Here is a 20,027-nt window from a genome sequence, read left to right as displayed (position 1 = left end):
AGTATTAAATGAAATTATGAAGTCTAGAATTAAATAATTTAACCCAACAAATGAAATGATGTATTCAGATTCCAAATGATCTGGCATTAGTTGAAATGGTCTGAAGAACAGAATGGAATGATCAGCTCATATTCCAAATGATGTGGTATTAAATGAAATGTATGGAATGTAAACGGTCTGATCAAAGTGTAAATCAGCTAGCGTAAATCCAAACAAACACAGGGGGGCGCTGTTATCTGTGACGTATGATGTCAGCACGCCGAAACATAATCGACGGGCGTATTTACAGCATTCGGCTGAGATTTTTGCAGACGACAGTTGGACAGCAAAGCAAAGGTAAGTGTTTCTTTTCATATTTTATAAACAAGAACAGTATTTTCCAATCAGCATAAAGTGATTTTATCCACATTAATGAATGTGCGTGTATTTTTTTTTTCAAGTTCTGCCCTGTACTGCGCGAATTTCTTAGACTTCAACAAAGCGAGATCTATCAACTAAAGAGATTAAATCTTGATTTTATTTGATCAATATTAATTACCATGTTTAATGACCTTTCACACTAAGCCAAAAAATGTGTTTCCCGTCAATTTTGGTATATTTTACATTACCGGCCCTACGTGCATACGCATTATTCGTCCAAAGTCTATATTTTTCTTAGAATCCCTTATTCACGACTCTTAGTGTACTTCAAACACGCCACTCTCCTTTCCAAACGTATTGAAAATTGGGGTGGGGGAACTTAGTCATATATTTTGAAAGAATAATACGTGAACAAAAAACAGTTACCTCCTTTGGAGTGTTTTATGGCGAAGAAGAAGCATAGATCATGTTTGAATAAGCCCACGATTTAGCAAATGATGTATGAAAATAACAAGGAAAGGCCATGGATTCTATCAAAATTTAAAAAAAAAAAAAACAGCATCAGCGATTTGTAAGTGATACCACGTAGCCCTTAGGGTAAAGACGTTCTCTCTCTCTCTCTCTCTCTCTCTCCAATAGAAAGGTCGAAGCTTGTACTTTCTGCTTTCTGCTGACTGCTGAACCAATGCTAGATTTTACCTGATATCCATCGATTTAAGTAGTATCTATTTGGTATGTATTTGTACTTAGCTCAATTGCCTGTTTCAACATAAAAAACATCTCAAAAAGTAAACAAAAATTAATAATAATGGGATGAGCAAATTTTAAAAAAAATTGAATTAAAAAATACAAAAAAGTGTTTAAAAAATTGCGACCTCTTGTTTGGCAGCCTGACACATACAAAGATAAATGTGGGTATCAATATAAAAAAGCCATTCATTTTCAAGATAAAAAATTTGAAAAAGTAAAATTGGGATGAGCGAATTTGAAAGAAATGCCAAAAAAGGTATTTGCAAAAGAATTGGGATGCCACAGCGAGTTTCGAACTTTCGACATCTTGTTTTACCGAAGCGAGGTATATTTTATCACTTTTCTACTTTGATGTCATTGGCAGTGCCAACAAGAACAAAATATCAAAATTAATAATAATAATAATATGTCATGTCAAAAGTAACAAATTGTCACTGCCACAAGAGCAATGTTTGTTTTAAAGCATAAATACATTCTAACTTTGCATGCAAGCATTGGCGTCCTAAAGGTAAATGGCGTCGGGACGACGATGATAGCCCAAGGGTTTTTTGGCGCCACAACACCTCTGGCACCCATCCGTGGTTTTGGTGCCCCAATGCCATTAGCGTACGGAGCAAACACTCCGTCCGTACCCCAAACCCTCCTTTACAACACTACTGCATGCAAGCTTATATTATCTACTTCTTCTCCTGACATCATATTAGACCTAAAATCAACGTTTCTTAATCGTATGCTTCCAAATATAAGTCAAGCCCTTCAGCTCAGTTGAGCCTACCCCCACCCCCACCCCACCCCAGATCTCTTTGTTATGCCACTTAATATCAGATAAAACGAATGAGCGATATTAGTTTATTACTAAAATAGTCCATTTTAGTCAGAAGAGATTCAAACTTAGAATTAAAGTAGGACATTATCATCGTTGTGTATTCCGAGACGATGAAACATAAGGTAGCTAGGGTAAATCATCCTTAGCTGATGATGTGATAATCTGTGGAAGTGAGAAAAAAAATGACACGTTTGTGTAATTGTGTCACTGACACACAAATATAAAAACCAATTCCACAAAAGCACTGTACCTCTTCATCAAATATTTAAGTCCAATTTTCATCGGTTCCCAAAAGTGTTTTAGCAGAACAGTTTTTTTTAGATGATCACAAATATATACAATCAGATTAAAAATAATGTTGAAGCAAAAAATAAGCAACGTCCAGCTCATCATCATTACCATTAGCAGCACTATCATCATTGTTGTCATCACCATACCATTATATCAGTTTAGATAATTCATTTTCTTCTTGTTCTTGCTTTTCTTCTTCTTCTTCTTCTTCTTCTTCTTCTAATAATGATGATAATAATAATAATAATAGAAAGAAGAAGAAATAGATTTATTTGTTTATTTATTGTCATGGTAGCTTATAACTTTTCAGTACTGACTAATTTTAAGATCAACCAATAACAGCTTTCTCTCCAAAATTGTATAATCCTGTCAGTTTTACAGGCTTCCACATATCAAGAAAGTCGGTGTATATGTTGCTTTATTTCTTATATATTGGTCACTATAAAGGAGGATGTACTTTAGGCATGACATTGTTTTTGGGCTATATTTTAAATGTATTACCAGTAAACGGTAATACTATATGGCTATATGTATATTAGAAGTAACACTGAAGAAACTACGGCTATTAAAATAATAAAATATTAAATCAAAATAAATAATTTAAAATAATAATAAAAATTAAATTAAAATAAAGTTTTTGAAAAGATATTAACATGGAAGTTTATAAAAGTTTATGATTAAAATTTACACGAACCTTGTGCATGCAACATTCGTGCAACAAGTTTTATCAAGTTGCATAATAATTAAATAGTTATTCTTTTGTAGCTTCTATTTCTGTCCACATTTCATCTATTTTCATAAGCCCAAGTTTTAGTCTTTTATCTTCCAATATATATAAAACCTAGTATCAAAATAATAACTTTGTATTTTATAAGAATATCTAGTTTGAATTAATTATTAATGTGAGTTAGTTTCATAATTCCATTCCAGTTTCCATCTGCACATTATTTCTGGTGCGTCTACATTTTTTTATAAAAACGAAGATGGAACCTTCATGGTAATATATGGTTTTGTAAAGTTCCTTGAAAAATTGTGAAAACAGAAAATATTTTACAAGAATCATAGAGACATGATCCTGGGATAATTCAGAAAGAAGAAAAAAATTGATTCCATCGCTGTCTTTCTTTCGATATATGTTTCAACACTACAAGGACTTCCATATTTGTAAAGTGGTATGTGATGAGCCCTTAGAAAGACAAACTGTTCACATCTCCAAATATATCAAACAAATCAACATGGAACGTGTATCAACAATTAGCATCCCTTGATACTTTAAGTTTGGGTCTGTATGAAGTGTTACAACTTTATGGTGTTAAACTAAGTAACAGAAACAAGCGAAACCGTAAAGTTTAAGAAAATCTAACTTTGTGCACCATCAACAGATTTATTATGTCAAGTAAAGTTTTCTTCTTCTTCTTCTTCTTCTTATTATTATTATTATTATTATCATTATTGAACATGATATTTGTGATGCTGGTGTCTTTAATTTATTCTCTTTATATTGTTTTATTGTGGTGCTGTACACACCTACAAGCACTTCTCCGCATTTTTCTGACATGACTGGAGGCGCCACCAGTTATTGGTCTAAGTGGTGCTAAATAGTGATGGTGATTGTAATGTTTTGTTATTGAAGAATAACTCCAGTAGCGGTCTATAACTTTTCTCATAGATTTTATTCAATAAAATATGTATATATGTCAGCAGTATCACATGCGCAGGCGCGCACTAAGAAAATACATTATGAAAAGGAGAGCGATAGATGCATTCCAATCAATATGTGTACAGCAAGTATGACTTAGAACGAGATGAGAATAATGATAGCGTATGACATGAAATTAATATTACGTATAAATATGAGTGACAAAATCATACGTGGTAATTTTTCTAAAAGAAATTTGTTCACAGTATAAAGACTTAGTTCCTAATGATTCGACGCCAAACTATATAAACAATATGTTCAGTAAAAGGACAAATAATGTCAATACAGTTTCTGGTCTATCGATACTACGCTCTATGCCAAATTGTAACTTTCTTCTTTCTAAGCCCGAAATGGAATTGTATAAAAATAGCATGAGTCCAATCATTTGGAACTGTCTACCTATAAATGTTAAAGAAGAACCATCAGAGCATTCCTTTCGTCACAGGCGTTTGAAATGGATACAATCTAAATAATGTCTATAACCGGTTATGGTCAGCTTCCCCCCCCCCTCTCTCTCTCTGTGAATGAAAAGTTTTCAATCATGCATGTTGGTGTACACAATGCTTTCTGTGCTATATCAACACTTAATTGTTCCTGTGTATATCAATCATTAAACCTTTTCTGTACGATGTTTGTTTCTCAACTGTATTTTATATATTTGCCTCTACATATGTAGATAATAAAGTGCCACAAGTGAGGTTAGTTTCGGTACTAATTGTGTTACCATCATCACATAAGACTATTATTATTATTATTATTATGCAAAGAGAAATTAACATTGAACCAAAGGTGGAAAACAAAGAGAAACGCGTGAAATTAATATGTAAAACTCAGGCGTGGATATGAGTTACGCGATCAGTGAAGTATGCATCAATAATAATAATAATAATAATAATTACCTATCTTTAACGAGGATAACACGTTTGGTGATGGCTGACCCATCTGCCGTCTGGTCCTCAGTTTTTTTAATCGGCTATGTTACAATTTTTTTTTAAATATTTAAAACAAAATAAGAAGAAAAAAAAATGTACAAAATAAAAATATAAGATCATGCACATAACCAGGTATCGTCGCACTCATTCTGACTATGTGTGACTATACTGGGAAACATACAACTATGAACAATATTCAGTACACACAATACACAGGTACATACATTTCAGCATAAGTCTTACTTTATATATATATATATATATATATATATATATATATATATATATATATATATATATATATATATATATATATATATATATATAATTAGATCTGGATATATCAATCATGGATATGATTATAAATTTTTCTATTCAGAGCTTTTAGTATGTCATTCCAGCTGGTCAAGAAAAAACTTCGTTAATGATATTTTAAAAGAAGCAAGGGAAGTTGAATTACGTATCGTCATTGATAAGGAATTCCATATAGTAGGTGCTGATACAAAAAATGAGCTTTTGTAATGCTTGGTTTTCGACAGAGGAATCTGGAGATCGTTGTTAGTCGTCGATCGGAGATTACGCTCAGTATTCGATGATCTTAGTTCAATTATGTTAGAGATATAATCTGGAGAAAGACCGTTGAAAGACTTGTATGTCATGATTCCTTTAAAATAAAGAATACGTTTTTGTATAGGTAGCCATTTCATACGTGAAAACAAAACATTTGTGGGAGTCATAACAGAAAGTTTCAGTATGATTTGGGCTGCCCTTTTCTGGAGTCTATCAATTCTGGACAGATTATAATTGGATGTGTTTCCCCATATGGTACAGCCGTAATCTATCAGTGGTAGTATATAACCCGAAAAATAAATTTCAAGTGATTGGGAAGGTAGAAATTTCGAAAGCAATTTTAACAGTTATTCTTTTGACTATCATTGCACATAGGTGATCGATATACGCATTCCAGCTGAGGTGTTGATCAATGTAGATACCAAGAAGTTTCTGATTTTTGACAATAGATACGTCTAAGCCATTTTGAGTTAGACGTAAATCCATGTTAGTAGATAGACGCTGCCTTTTTCCAATTGTCATACATTTCGTTTTAGAGATGTTAATATGCATTTTATTTTGATGACACCAAACTGATATATTGTTGAGGTCGATTTGAAGTTTATTTTTAATGGAGTCTAGTGATTTACCAGATAAATGCAATGTAGAATCATTGAATGAACGATGGGATATAGAATATGACGGCGATTATTAACTGAGAAGGTAAGGTACAGTGTGAAAGAAGTAAAGTATGTGGTGAGGAATAATGATTTGTTATAGGCTGCTATCAATTGCTAGTTCGAAGTTATAAATGAAACAGAATATTCCAGGTGTGCACCATTTATCAATGAAGGGTGAACTAGACTCAATTGGTAAAAGTCGGCTTTTATTCTGCATACTAACCTGGATGGTGAAAAGGATAGCAGCGCATTAATGGATATTTGCTTCCTTATGATAATATGAACTAATAGGTTTAATCTATATGGCGTATTTGTATTAAACGCATACTAATTATTTATTAATTACAAGACACCAGTAAAGCTGCGGAGACACGATTGCCCTCAAACTATTTTTCTCATTGATCTTAAAACCTGTGAGGGCATAACATCAACCAGCTGTTGATGTAAATCAGTTCTAGTCCAGTGTAGAATGTCTGATTAATTTCTTTGTCAAGCACTGTTGAGTGATATTTAAAGCTAATTAGAATTAGGCTAACGCTACATCTCAAATCCTGCGTATGTTAACATTTAAAATGGTTCTGTCTCTCATGTGGGTTTCGCAGTCTTCCCAAACGTGTGAAATATCAAGTTTGCTTGATAGATGCTGATTTGCTTTCATCAAGAGTCAAGTATCAGGGTTTTAAAAAAATCACTCGGACAAGCTCTGATACTGTGGTAGGCATGAGCATTAAATGTCTATAGTTTTCCGATTTCTTCAGTTTCTTTAAATCTTGCCATTTTCTGCTGCAAGTTTTCTGGTGCCGGTGGCAAAGTAGCTAGTAATTTTATAAATAGATTTAAAATTTTAAAAGCAGTTCCCGATATGGCATGGGAAGCCATATACATATATTGGTTTGGCTTGCTCATGAGACACAGAAAGGATATATATACAAATAATAAATTAAGTAGACTTTTAGAAACACCGCGAAAATTGAGAGAAATTAGGGAAGTTTTAATTAAATATAGAGACAAAGTAGATTTATGGGGTATAGGAAAGGAAAAAACATACGGGTGGATTAGGGAAAATGCAACAGAAAAAGTAATGAAAAAGTAATGAGCCAAGTAGAGTTGGAAAATAGATACGTAAATTGGAAACTAGCATGGGGGAATTTGATTAAGTTAGGATCTTTAAAAATACAGAGCCTCTGCTTTAAATACATGCATAATGTGTGGTTAACAGGAGAGGTTGCAGTGCGGCGGCATATGATCAGAGTATCGCCTAAATGCCCACTGTGTAAAAAATGTAACTTCAGTAAGACACATACAATACTACAGTGTGAACAAAGACAAACTAAAAGACAAAAAGTAATCGACGAGATTAGAAAGACAACTACACATAAGACACAAAATCTGCTATACTTGGACGGGAATTTTGACAAAATGACTTTATATACAGTGACGGATTACATAGTGGACACAATGAGATCATGTGGACAAATAATAAAAATTGGGAAAGACTAACGGACGCTCTCCTGCCAGAACACTCTTTCCTTTGTATTAAAAAAAAAAAAATTTAAATACTTACTATTCTTCTACCTTGCTTTGCTTCCTTCCACTCTTTCATCAAAAAATGTCTCGGAAATTTTGGCTAATAAATAAATACAAGATAACCTGCTCGAGATGAGAGAAATACACCAAATAAATAAAGTATGGACCCCATCTCGAGTACATTTACTTATCTCTGACATACGAGAGCGGTATTATATAACATACACCCAAACCACTAAGGTTTTAAACTTATAGAGTAACACACCGCATTCTCGTCAAAATTCAAAAACAAAACAAAAATCCCATCAAGGGAGAAATAGAACAACTGGGTTATAAAGATGATTTAGAGCTAAGTCCCAACACGTAAACAAATATAGCAAACAAAACAAATAGCACCAACATATAGCACTCATGGGACATAGGGGACCTGTAGCAAGGTCACTTAAAAAGAACTAAGGGAGGAAATCCGGAAAAGGTGACAGAAACCTTATTCGGACGTACAACCTTATAGATACACTAAGGCCATTTTAGAAATACCCCGATCAAAATTTCTAAATTCAAACTTTGATTTTAAAGTTTAAATTCCTTCAAAAACAATAACAGATACAACACATATATGGGGGGAAACACAAACACATAAACAATTTCCTCTTTGGTTAAGTGGGGGGGGGATCTGTCTGGTCACCCCCCCCCCAAAAAAGTAATTTTCTTCCGATCAGTAGTAATTCAGCAGGGCAGTATCCATTCAGTAATGATGTTGCACGATAATGGCAAAATAGTTTTGTAAGGATCGTCTGTCTTTTTTTCAGCATTCTTGTCATTATTTGTATATGTGTTGTACATACATACATACATACATACATGTAGAGTGTGTTGATTTCTTTCAATACCAACTTGTTTACAAGGAACAATTTGCCATAATTTAATAAATAAGAAAAATATAATTAACAGGGCTAGAAATTAACCTTTCATTACTAAGTGAAGGATAATATTCCCGACTTTCTTATGTATGCGATTTACTGTATGCAGTTTACCAACAATCTTTCTTATAAAGTTTAAATCTTTCGTGTCCACGTCTAATTATGCATAATTTCAGCATCAAGACCCGACTAACATGTTTTATAGGAAGAATCTTAGTAAAACAAGTCAAAAGTCGCCGATGCCTTTACTCTGTGCATTATATCAGACAATGCTACAACTTGTCCGCATCATTACATTATGCCTTAGGGTTAGACAGCATTTACACAAGATAGTTCATATGTACCTTTGTGTAACTGTCTTCAGGAGCTTTATTCATTATGTAAAGCATTTCTATACTGGTCTCCTCAATCGTCGAAAGTCGATGCCATTTTGTTCACTACAGTAACTCAGAGTTACCTACAGATTCCCCACTTCCAAGACCTCACGTTTCTAGCCATGAGCACTCCGTTTTTGACACTTTTTCTACACTATTCTACGTATTTACTATCCGATTTGATAGACATGACGCTACACACACACACACACACACACACATACACACACACACACACATATACATACATACATACATACATACATACATACATACATACATACATACATACATTATTACGACTCTGTCGTTTTATATATGTAATAGAAAAGTGTGAGAAGCAACAGACTGTGAAAAAGTCAACAAAGATTTTAATTCCCTTGATTACAAAGTGAAAATAAAGAGAAAGAAATTATGGTATTGCGAATTAAATCCCAAAATAATCAAAGAATTGCAGACAAAAGTTCCGATGATAAGAGGTATGAATAAACTTTAGTGGAAATCCAAATTAAATCCAACGCTGAAAGGGTTGATGTGCCTGCGATGGCATATTAAGTGTTGTTTTGTCGAGTCTTTTGTTGGATTACAATAATACAATCCGAGATTATATCCTTTTTCGTATTTCACTATAAATCCAAGTCTCTATTTCCAAGAATGTTATCAGAGCACGTTTGTATTTCCAGAGAAGAAATAATTGGAATAACTAAAATTCCAGCCCATTTGAACTACTGGTCACAACAATAATACAGAATAATTCTACTAAGATTTTAAATCACGAATGAATAATTTTTCCAGTGACAATATTATATAGTCCACTACTTGACCTCCGGTCACAATTACCATTTGTCATACAAACCCTTACAGAAGGCTCCTAATGTTTACAAAATAAAATCTTAGTTGTAATTATTTATAACTATTTCTAAAATTATAATACAAAATGTAGTAAACAACAGGAAAACCTGGCAATTTATGGGGAATTTCCAATAAACTAGACCCATACCCAAATAAACATGTCTACTTCTATTGATAGTGATTTTAATATCAACCCCATACACAAAGAGAATATTTTAGCCATATATTACTTGTTCACAGTCTTTAAAATACAATCAGTAATTAAATTCGAATATAAAATGAACTTGAATTTTTACTGGGTTAAGTCCAACATACAATATTACATGACAATAGTATAAAGTGAAATAAAAATTTTAAAACAAAACTAACAAGCAAACAATGCAAATTTAAACATACATACATTCATACACACATGCATACACACACACACACACACACACACACACACACACACACACACGTACGTATTCCTCATTGTGACAACCAATTAATTGATATTACAGAACAGAAAACGATTCATACAAGCAGCTTGCACGCAAGTACTGTTTATGGCGTTCCATAACTATTACCAATTTTATTCTTAATTCAGACATGAGTACAAACCTTGATGATGCCATATCTATCTTGAGGAGGGTCGCAGACCAGATTTCCTCCACCCCATCATCACTTACATCCTCTGCATCTGGTTCATCTGCGAGTCAGACATCATCTTCATCGGTATCAGAGGAACACAGACGCTTGTTTAGTAGAACAATGGTATATAATTTCAACAAACTTCTCCTTTTTGCACTGTTTAATTCCATGAGCTACATCATTGTCATCACGGTGTTTCGTCTTTCTGTCTGTCGTCCTGAGTTGTTGATGCCACGAAGATTTTAAAATTGAATTTTAACTTAAGTTTATGCAACTGTCTCATTTAATCAATTTCATTAAGTTTAGTCGATTCAACAGCCACTAAACTGAATTAAATGCTATGCGAAAAACAATGAAACTATTAACACCAACTAATTTATAGTTTTGCCTTTCCGTAACTTGCTAATGTCCTATTGATAATGTGTAAAAATATAATATCCGCTAAACTTTAATTAAACGTTATGATTCATAAAGTGTGTTTCCATACACATAAGCCCTATAACATTCATAGAAGCCTAGTGTATCAAACAGGTCTTCTTTCAATAGAAGAGTAAACGAATATCACCATGAAATGTTATTGATTTCCCCCAAAATATAATGACCTAGGCATCATCTTTTGTTATATGAGAAAAACCCACATAATCTTTTTTTCTGTACATTTAGACTTGTCATATATTCTTTTTGTTTTGCACAGAGATTAAATCCATATAGGTCAAGAACTGGTAGGACTGATAACAATTTGGTCAGGATTGATGGGAGAAGAAAAGGTACCCTTCATTATCACTATATATCACTATTTTATATAGTTGCTTTATTTCTGTTTTGTTTTGTTTTTTGCCATATTAAGCACCCAAGACAACACTTATGAATGGAAAAATACATTTCATACAATGCATCAGGTTGAACGTGTACACACAGACACACAAATACTCTCACACAGATAGGTTATCCCATATATATAGTCAATATATAGCCTTTATTGTCTTGATGTGAAACCAGCACCACATCACTTCAACATTCAAGTTAACAACTAGAACAAGGCAGAGTGTTTGTTTCTTTTTTAATATTCTGTACTAGTACTATTTTGAATATAAAATAAGTACCCCAACTATTGTATTGACTGTCTGCGTGATGTGTGTCTGTCTTACGATGCACAAATGTTAATATGTGTTTGTTTCTCCCCTCTTATGTTGTTGTTGTTTTTGTTCTGCTATGTCTTTTCGTTAGTGTGTTTGACGATTCACAAATTTACGTTGTTCGATTTTGATGAAATGCCTACATTTAAAATTTACAAAATGGAATTTATCACATTTTTTCACACACTATTGCAACAGAGAATATGAAACCTAAGTATGATTTATAAACACATGCATATTTATTTCTTACTTGAATTTTTGTTCAACAGGAACGTGTGGGCATCCATGTCTCACAAACACATACCTAGCTGCTTCACTCATGCAACATAAACTTAAATAAAGTTTTAGGAAATATTGCTCATTTTTATGTCCTGATAAGTCACCAAAACAAGTAAACTGCGGTGATACATATTTCTATTTTAGGTCGCACTATGACTCGATCTTTTGTTTGTCTGAGTTCCAATACTTCTACAAATATTCCATTTCTGTAAGAAAGGAGAATCCTACGTAAAAATGGCCTTGGGGAAAAGAAAGTTATTATTCCTGCTGATGCTTTGCATGACCAAGTGAGACAGGCCATACTAAGGTAATTATGTTTTAGAAAAAGTAATGAAAGGTGATCGGCAAATTTTTGGAATGAAGGAAACGAGTGAAGTGCATGCGAATAAATGCTTGTATGTTACGTTCTAAATCTATAGAGAATGAACTGTAAAAAAAAAAAGCAACAGCAGGTAGGCACTGTGCAACTCGGTTTCCGCCTCTAGGTTGCTCATCTAGTTACAGTTGAAGTCATAATAGAGAAGATACTCCATCGCTTGTTGATGTGAGTTATATCTACTGTTTTTCTTGATGCAAATGTCTCTTTCAAATTGTACCTATGTGTGCACTTCTATTTCACAATATACAGATCTGTTGAGTCATAGAACTTAAATTCCTCTCAACAATGCGAACATGTACAAATTCCCATCTTCAAGGTGTTCCAAGCCTCAACATGAAAAGAATATTCCAGCTGGAAATGTTTTTCTCCAATGTTTACTTAGAATATTGTTTCTTGGTAAATCAAACAATTAAGTACTTATTGCTAAACCATCAAGCTTATGTGTGAGTGGGAGTGGTGGAAGCTAATATTTGTTGGACCATAAATTATGCGTTAAGCTCCTATTGCATTTTTAAATAGAATATTCCACAAAATAAAAGTTCAGAAACACTATGTAAAATTTGAAATGTACAGATTCAGTAGATATTGTCTATTTTATTTATAGACTTAACTGTATCCCCTTTTGCGATTAGTTTTAATACTGTACTTGTAAGACCAGGTGTTTTTCTTAACGTTTATGCGGACAAGTAAGATTTGGTTGAACAAGCTATGTCCTACGGTTTACTTGTCAAAATCAAGTAAAAGTATAAACCAAATTTTAGATACGTTCACAAAACAATATTATCTGAGTAAAAATAATTGAATGATATTCAAGAAATTACTGAAATATAATACTCGATGACGATTCCTCTCAGCACTCAACATCATCCATTCAATATTTCCAGCTTGAACCTACCTTTTAAATAAATTTAACCATATCTTTATTCCTGAAATCCTAACGCCAAACAAACACATTACATAATTGTCTTAAAATTGAGTTTAAAAGTGAACATTGATATAAAAGTGTTATCCGTACTCGAAAATAAAAAAATGTAATATTCATTATCTGTTTTCCAGCTCTTTTCCGGCTTGAGATCAGTGTGGTGGTTTTGAGCTGTTAACGCTAAAAAGTAACTCCAAAAAAGTTTTAACCACAGTAAGTCACGGAAGATGCAGTGCAGAAGACATTAGGGAGTTCGGTACAGGTCGCATATACATCAGGCCGATTCAGAAGAGTATCGCTATAATTGACATAGAAGACTCTTTTGAAGAGCAAGAAAAGTGTTTGTCTTGTTCAAGCATGGTACCTATAAAGGACCTGAGAGAACACATGCAAACTTGTCAGGTAAGGTAGTCTGATTATCAATTAATTGTATCAGGTATTTTGCTCATGTTAAAGCTTTAACATTAATCCAACAGTATGTTACCTCCGTTTATATACAATTCATGTATATTAGACAAAGGTGCAATTTCTAAGGGCTGTCATCTTCGCAAGGCAAGGTTCCGATATGATAACCTATCACCGCCTCGGCGTATCGGGCAGATATTTCTGTGTTTCATGTCTATGAATTTCACTGGATGCAACGGCAAGCCACCGCATCCAATTAAAATTAAGTTGTTCAAATGTGAACACTGTTCCTACATGATTGGGACAAGGGGAGCACACAGCTAGAATGGACGGATAAGTAAGCAATTTTCTAGTCCCAGTCCGTGTTTGCACAATTTCCTTTCTCTCAAATACACCTGTAATGGCTTCACTCTGGTACATAGTTATACTTTCGAGGTTAAACATCCAAAGTATCCTTTTAGGTCAATTGCCTCCATTATTTTCGGCCAGTGTAGAATGCACCACACTATTGGTTACTTGGTATTATGTACGATGGGAGGCAGTTCAGGAAATCCAATAGATGTCGCTAGGACAAAGCACCAGTATATATGTTCGATCCGCCAAGGTGTAGATAGGATTATCATATCGGAAGCTTGGCTAGCGAAGATGAAGTGCTGTGTAAATGAAGTTTTGCTTTGCTTTTCTGTTGAGAGTATTTTTTTACAAACTTTACTGATACCTAGACAGAATCAAAGGGTATGCATTTCGTTTGGTTAGAAAGTGCATGTTGTTTAGATCACTAAATTTATGCGATGGTATCATGTGTGCAGAGTATTTACGTAATTTTGGGGATTGAGAGTGTTATTGCTAAAAACGTAACCACATATTTTTTATGATTTTCAGAAATCAGGAGAAGATGCAGATTTCATTGAAATTTTCAAGCAAGTTGTATGTCTTTGAACCTCGGTTTTAGATCTACTTGACTCAGGACTAGACAATTTGTGTGACGGTCTTCTGTCCATCCTTCAATGCTTGATTATTTGCTTTAAATGATTCATATTTGTCTAGAGTGTGTAACTAACTCCCTCTACATTTGATAAACGATTCATATTTGTGTAGAGTGTGTAACTAACTCCCTCTACATTTGATAAATGATACATATTTGTGTAGAGTGTGTAACTAACTCCCTGTACATTTGAAAAATGATTCATATCTGTGTAGAGTATAGTATAGTTGCACGTACAACTGATACATGATTTACATTCGTACAGTTCCTGCAAACTTGATATGTGATTTACTGGAAGTAGACTGCATATAAATGTATGGAATCCACTAAGCATCACAATAGAGCATCACTTTAGTGAAAAAGAAAGTGAGGCTCCAGTGCAGATTGATCATACATTATACATTGTCCCCTTTACTCAGTCCACTGGTCACTACCCATGTAAACTAACTAAATGTCCTGTTGGTGGATTTTTACGCGATGTTTTGCTTCATTGTCAATGCTCTTGCATGTTACAGAGTCTGATGATGGAATTTAATCATCCTTGATTAATAAATATGCCACTTCATAGTCATTCCAGTTATGTCCTACATATATTTCAACTATTACAGTACAGTTCTTATCTAAAATATATGTCTTGTAGAATGCATATGCTTTTTATGAAACTTACAGGACGACATAAATCTGAATCGATCTATAATCATCTGATTTGTCAAATGTTGTAAATATATTTATGTGTTTTCAGCGATGATCCAGCTAACGTTAGTGAGCAGCCTAGTGTTGTAACAACACACAACAACACCAGTACCTTAGACCCACCTCTCAACACTGGTGCAATGTACAGTAATGTACCCACAGTTCCAACTATCAGACAACAGGATAATGTCGTGGCCATGTTTCCCAACTCAGGGACTAGCGAGCATGCTGGTATAGTAGCAATAGTACAACGTACCAGTGAAGAGCATGGTGCTGGATCAAGAAACACTGAACGTCATAATGATGTAACCGGACATCCCAACATTGGTGATCTGTATCATACTGTAATGACAAATTACAGGTCTTCTTGTTTAGTTGACAACATGGCTGTGATTTTGGAAGAAGTGTAAGATGTTTTAAAAAAATATTTTTCGGAAAGATCCAATTATGAGATGTCACGTTGTATGGTTGCTGTATGCATTCATGCTTAGAAAAAAATTGATCAAAAGTCTTTGATCAAAGTATATGAAAAACAAAATTTCCTTCTTGAGGCCAATCTGTGCCTTTTCAGCGATACACTACTTTATATGAGATAGTGGAAATTCTTTTGTCTAGATGAGTCATAATAATGCATAATAAGATGCAGGTAACTCTAATTAGTTCATTTTACATGCTGGACTATGTATTTTTGTGCCAAGTGACCTGTTTATGTTTCCATCTGCAAAAAGGTAACTGTTTTCTTAACATTAAAGACTGGTTTAACACAAACACACGCACACCGATAAGCACCGATTGCTAATATATCTATTAACTAGTTAATCTTGTTGAATATCTTCTGCTTTGTTATCCAAGTAAAATATATTAATTCATGTATATAGCTTGGCTTCAATTACATGTTTACAGTGGATATCTTTATTTCTCACTGCCACATGCACATGAATGAGTGTTTGCCCTTTGAATTAGTCTACGGGAGACGATGGCATAGCTCCAAAGTACGCTTTTGCTTATCCTTCTTTTTTTTTTCTTTTTTTTTTCTAAAAAGAAAAAAGAAGGATAAGCAAAAGCGTACTTTGGAGCTATGCCATCGTCTCCCGTAGACGGACGGATGCCATTATTAGACTCCGTTGCTTTTCTTTTCTCTTGTTTCAGTATATATTGACGCCTTCTTAGTTTACAAAATTCCACCTGAATTTAGTAATTTAAGTACCTTGACTTCCTCTTTTTTGTTGCCACAGCAAGGACATTCATGACCCAGTAGTTGTCTTGCGCTATTTTCAAAAATCTGTAATGACTGGAAGACAATTAGACCAAACATCATTAACAGAACCGCTGGAGGGTGAAACCCAACCCATCTATGTGTCGCGGATGAATATGTTTGCAACAGGAATGGAGGAGATCTTGGAAGCGCCCAACCTTCCGGTATCCCTTGAGGTGACATTTTATGGAGAAGAGGCTTCCGAGCTAGGGGGACCAAGGAAGGAGTTCCTCACTCATATGATGCAAGAGATAATAAAAGAAGAATGGAGACTTTTTGAAATGGCTGAGGAGGGTGCATGCACACTGAAAGATGACTCCGGTGGACTTGAAAGGAAATACTATTTTGGTGCAGGACTAGTTTGTGGTAAGTGTTATATTTTCGTTACTTGCTGTAGATTTAATTTTTACTATGCTGGTCATAATTCGGCTATCAATGGACAACATATTTGCGATGTGAAAATTAGGCAGAGCACAATATGCTTTCATGTTAATTTTTGTGATAAATAGCTTTGGTCTGCAATTTGGTAAGCAATCGATAAAGCAAATCGTCTGTCGTGTAAATTAATGGTATAGGTCTTTCATTCTGTTATTGAACGAAAGTATACTCTCTCTCTCTCTCTCTCTCTTGACATATAAAGCGATCCTAACTGTTTTAGCAAAAATATTTCTGACATTCTTCAACTCCTATACCTCAGTTTCAGTTTACACGACATTGTTGCATGCATGGTCAATACATTGCTATTTTTGGCGTGCACTTATATGTCACACGTATTTCAACACTAGTAAGATGTGATTGTGATGACCCACATTTCTTGCTTAAGAGGCTGTGCCTCGTTTTTGGAGTTAATAAGCGTGAAACAGAAAAATGATTCATTTGGTTTAAATATATCTTTCATTTAATATCACACGCGCGTCATCTTTGATACTTTTCTAAAGTACCCATTCTATTCTTGTTAACAATATTTTTAGGTTTGTCACTGATGCAGAACGGGCCTCTACCATGTTTCCTAACAGAAGAAGAATTGGAAACTCTCCTGTCCCAAAACTTAACACCAGTCCAGGCACAATTTAGAGATGGCTTAAATCGGCTTGGTTTTGTTGATGTAAGCACAAATGAGTATCTAAACTTTCCCAAACCTACAGCTGTAAACTCTTGTAACCTGTTATCATTATACACTAAAAATTTTGGCAGTGATTTTGGGACCACAATATACAATATAGCTTGTTTATTAAATAAGGATTGTAAACATTGTTAAGGTTATTTTAAAAGCATAAGCTTAGCATGTATTAGATTATGTGAATATCAGCTAATCTCATCAAGCTTTATAAATTTAGTAACCCTCATATTTTCCAATTCTTGAGAGGTAAACTGAAGACGCGCATAACTAGATAAGAATCAAACTGATAATAAAGTCTTATGTGCAAATAGAAGTTATGGTACAAAGTCCATTTTGTTATTGCAACCTTGCCAATGAAACAGTTTGGGTCGATTACAACTTTTTTATTTATTGAAATGTTACTTTTCAGTTAATGTGCCGAAAGCCGTGTATTAAATATCTCTTCAGGCCTTCTGCATGGTCAACTCTGACACAGAGAAAATTGATCCATGTCCTAAAACCAGTATTCTCAGATATCGGATCTAACAGAAGATTAAAGGAGGATGGTACATATCAAAAATTCATAGCATACCTTAAAGAAGTTTCAGGTAAATATATAACATCTGTAAAGATAACAAGAAAGAGGTCGTTCTGATTGCATAGATTATAGATATACATTTATCAAAATGAAATATGTGGTAAATGTTTTTCGTTTGCGCCATGGTTGTAATTGAACTAGTTTCTTAAAGATTATTATTAACATAATGATATTACATGTTTACTCCTGAATTACTCCATACTATCTAAATTGTATCTGTGTTCAGTCCGTTGTACCTATGTTGTGTTAGATTAGCATGATTACTAGGACTCCAATACATACACATTTTGAGAGACGTTCGATGTGAAAGGTTTATATAGCCTCTAAAGAGAGGTGGACATTTTCTTCTTTTACATTCACATTTCTACGACTTATTGTAAAACAATATGTTCAGTCCTTCTTTGTGGCAGCTAGCTAGGTTTGCATAACCGATAAACACACACACAAACACAGATATATATATATATATATATATATATATATATATATATATATATATATATATATATATATATATATCCTTTTCTATGTGTTAATACCGGTTATATCTCATTGTGTAGTATAAAATCGTGACATTTCCATTTCAGCGAGCTTCACATGTTCAAATATAAAATATATTGCTTTTTGTTTCACATGAAATATATTCGGCATTAACACATGAAAACAACATTTTAATTTTATTAAATAACAAACTTGATGTTATGTTTATTGTATGAAACCTACTCCTGAACAGAATGCTAGAAGAATCACTCTTCAGCACGCAACCACCATCCCCTATTTTTGTATTCACCGCACTGTGAACGGCATTCAATATCAGCGAGCGGCTATTGGTACATCAGCACATTCAAAACTGGAATTCACTCCGATTAGTCTACATCTTTGGCCTTGTAATAAAACATTTATGACTATTTGGCATCCATTTCACTATACTGCAAGTTTTCTTTTTTAAATTTTCATTTCGTATTCTAGAGAAGTAAATTAGTTGTTAAATTTTACAAAACTTGCTGGTTTTCGCGTTGTTCTGTCACTTGGTTTAAGACCATATATTTGAATATATATATATATATATATATATATATATATATAATTCTATTGCTTTTTATAGGTGGTAGAAGAGGAACGGAGAAAGCCAAAGTTACATTGGAGAAAATATTGCAGTTTGTGATGGCATCTGCAGAGATACCAGTTTTAGGATACTACATGCCACCCTATATATATATATATATATATATATATATATATATATATATATATATATATATATATATATATATATATATATATATATATATAATTCTATTGCTTTTTATAGGTGGTAGAAGAGGAACGGAGAAAGCTAATGTTACATTGGAGAAAATATTACAGTTTGTGACGGCATCTGCAGAGATACCAGTTTTAGGATACTACATGCCACCCAAGATTGAATCTTTTGATGATGGAAGTATGCTTCCTAGAAGTTCTACTTGCATAAATGTCCTTTATTTACCTTTGGGACATTTACCAGATGATGCCGCATTATTTTTCTTTTTTGACTATGCATTTCTGAACGAATACTTCGGAAAAATGTAATCTGACATTTTTCACCTCAGTCAAAATCTGCTTGGAGATAGGGAATGGAAAAAAAAGCAATTTATTTGTCTGATTTTACTAGCATTGAATATTTGTTTTATCATAAACTTCACAGAGATGATGACAATTTACAAATAATTTAGTTCTATAAGTTATGAAATGAAACTTTAAGAGGAATTTATAGTATTATGAATTAAATCGAAAATAACACTGTGAAGTGTCGAAGTTTGAATTGCAGTGAACTTTAAAGTTGAATGTATTGGTCATTAATATTTTATCGCGTTTAAGCCAGAAAAGTGTTGTGAGGGATGACT

At 33.6% G+C, this 20,027-nt stretch overlaps 1 protein-coding gene across 1 annotated transcript; it reads left to right on the top strand.

The window, feature by feature from the left end:
- Nucleotides 1–199: 199 nt before the first annotated feature.
- On the top strand, nt 200–19,484 carry LOC149782555 (uncharacterized). The gene is made up of 11 exons (XM_089935155.1): nt 200–336; nt 10,350–10,516; nt 11,088–11,160; nt 11,953–12,115; nt 13,244–13,511; nt 15,242–15,598; nt 16,428–16,813; nt 17,419–17,552; nt 17,977–18,154; nt 19,250–19,445; nt 19,481–19,484. The coding sequence occupies exons 6-11, from the start codon at nt 15,333–15,335 to the stop codon at nt 19,482–19,484; spliced, it is 1,164 nt and encodes a 387-aa protein (XP_089791281.1). The 5' UTR covers nt 200–336; nt 10,350–10,516; nt 11,088–11,160; nt 11,953–12,115; nt 13,244–13,511; nt 15,242–15,332.
- Nucleotides 19,485–20,027: the final 543 nt, after the last annotated feature.

The sequence above is a fragment of the Sinohyriopsis cumingii genome, chromosome 15, assembly GCF_028554795.1.
Source record: "Sinohyriopsis cumingii isolate HCF-2022 chromosome 15, ASM2855479v2, whole genome shotgun sequence".
Lineage (NCBI taxonomy): Eukaryota > Metazoa > Mollusca > Bivalvia > Unionida > Unionidae > Sinohyriopsis > Sinohyriopsis cumingii.
Note: the sequence above shows the minus strand (reverse complement) of the source record. Positions and strands in the feature narration are given on the sequence as shown.

What these genes read in the sequence shown, in the direction of transcription:
- LOC149782555 (XM_089935155.1), top strand. Translation starts at nt 15,333, where the DNA reads ATGTACAGTAATGTACCCACAGTTCCAACTATCAGACAACAGGATAAT. An exon ending in TGGTGCAGGACTAGTTTGTG is followed by an intron (nt 16,814 to 17,418) that starts GTAAGTGTTATA and finishes CAATATTTTTAG; the next exon opens with GTTTGTCACTGATGCAGAAC. An exon ending in ATACCTTAAAGAAGTTTCAG is followed by an intron (nt 18,155 to 19,249) that starts GTAAATATATAA and finishes TGCTTTTTATAG; the next exon opens with GTGGTAGAAGAGGAACGGAG.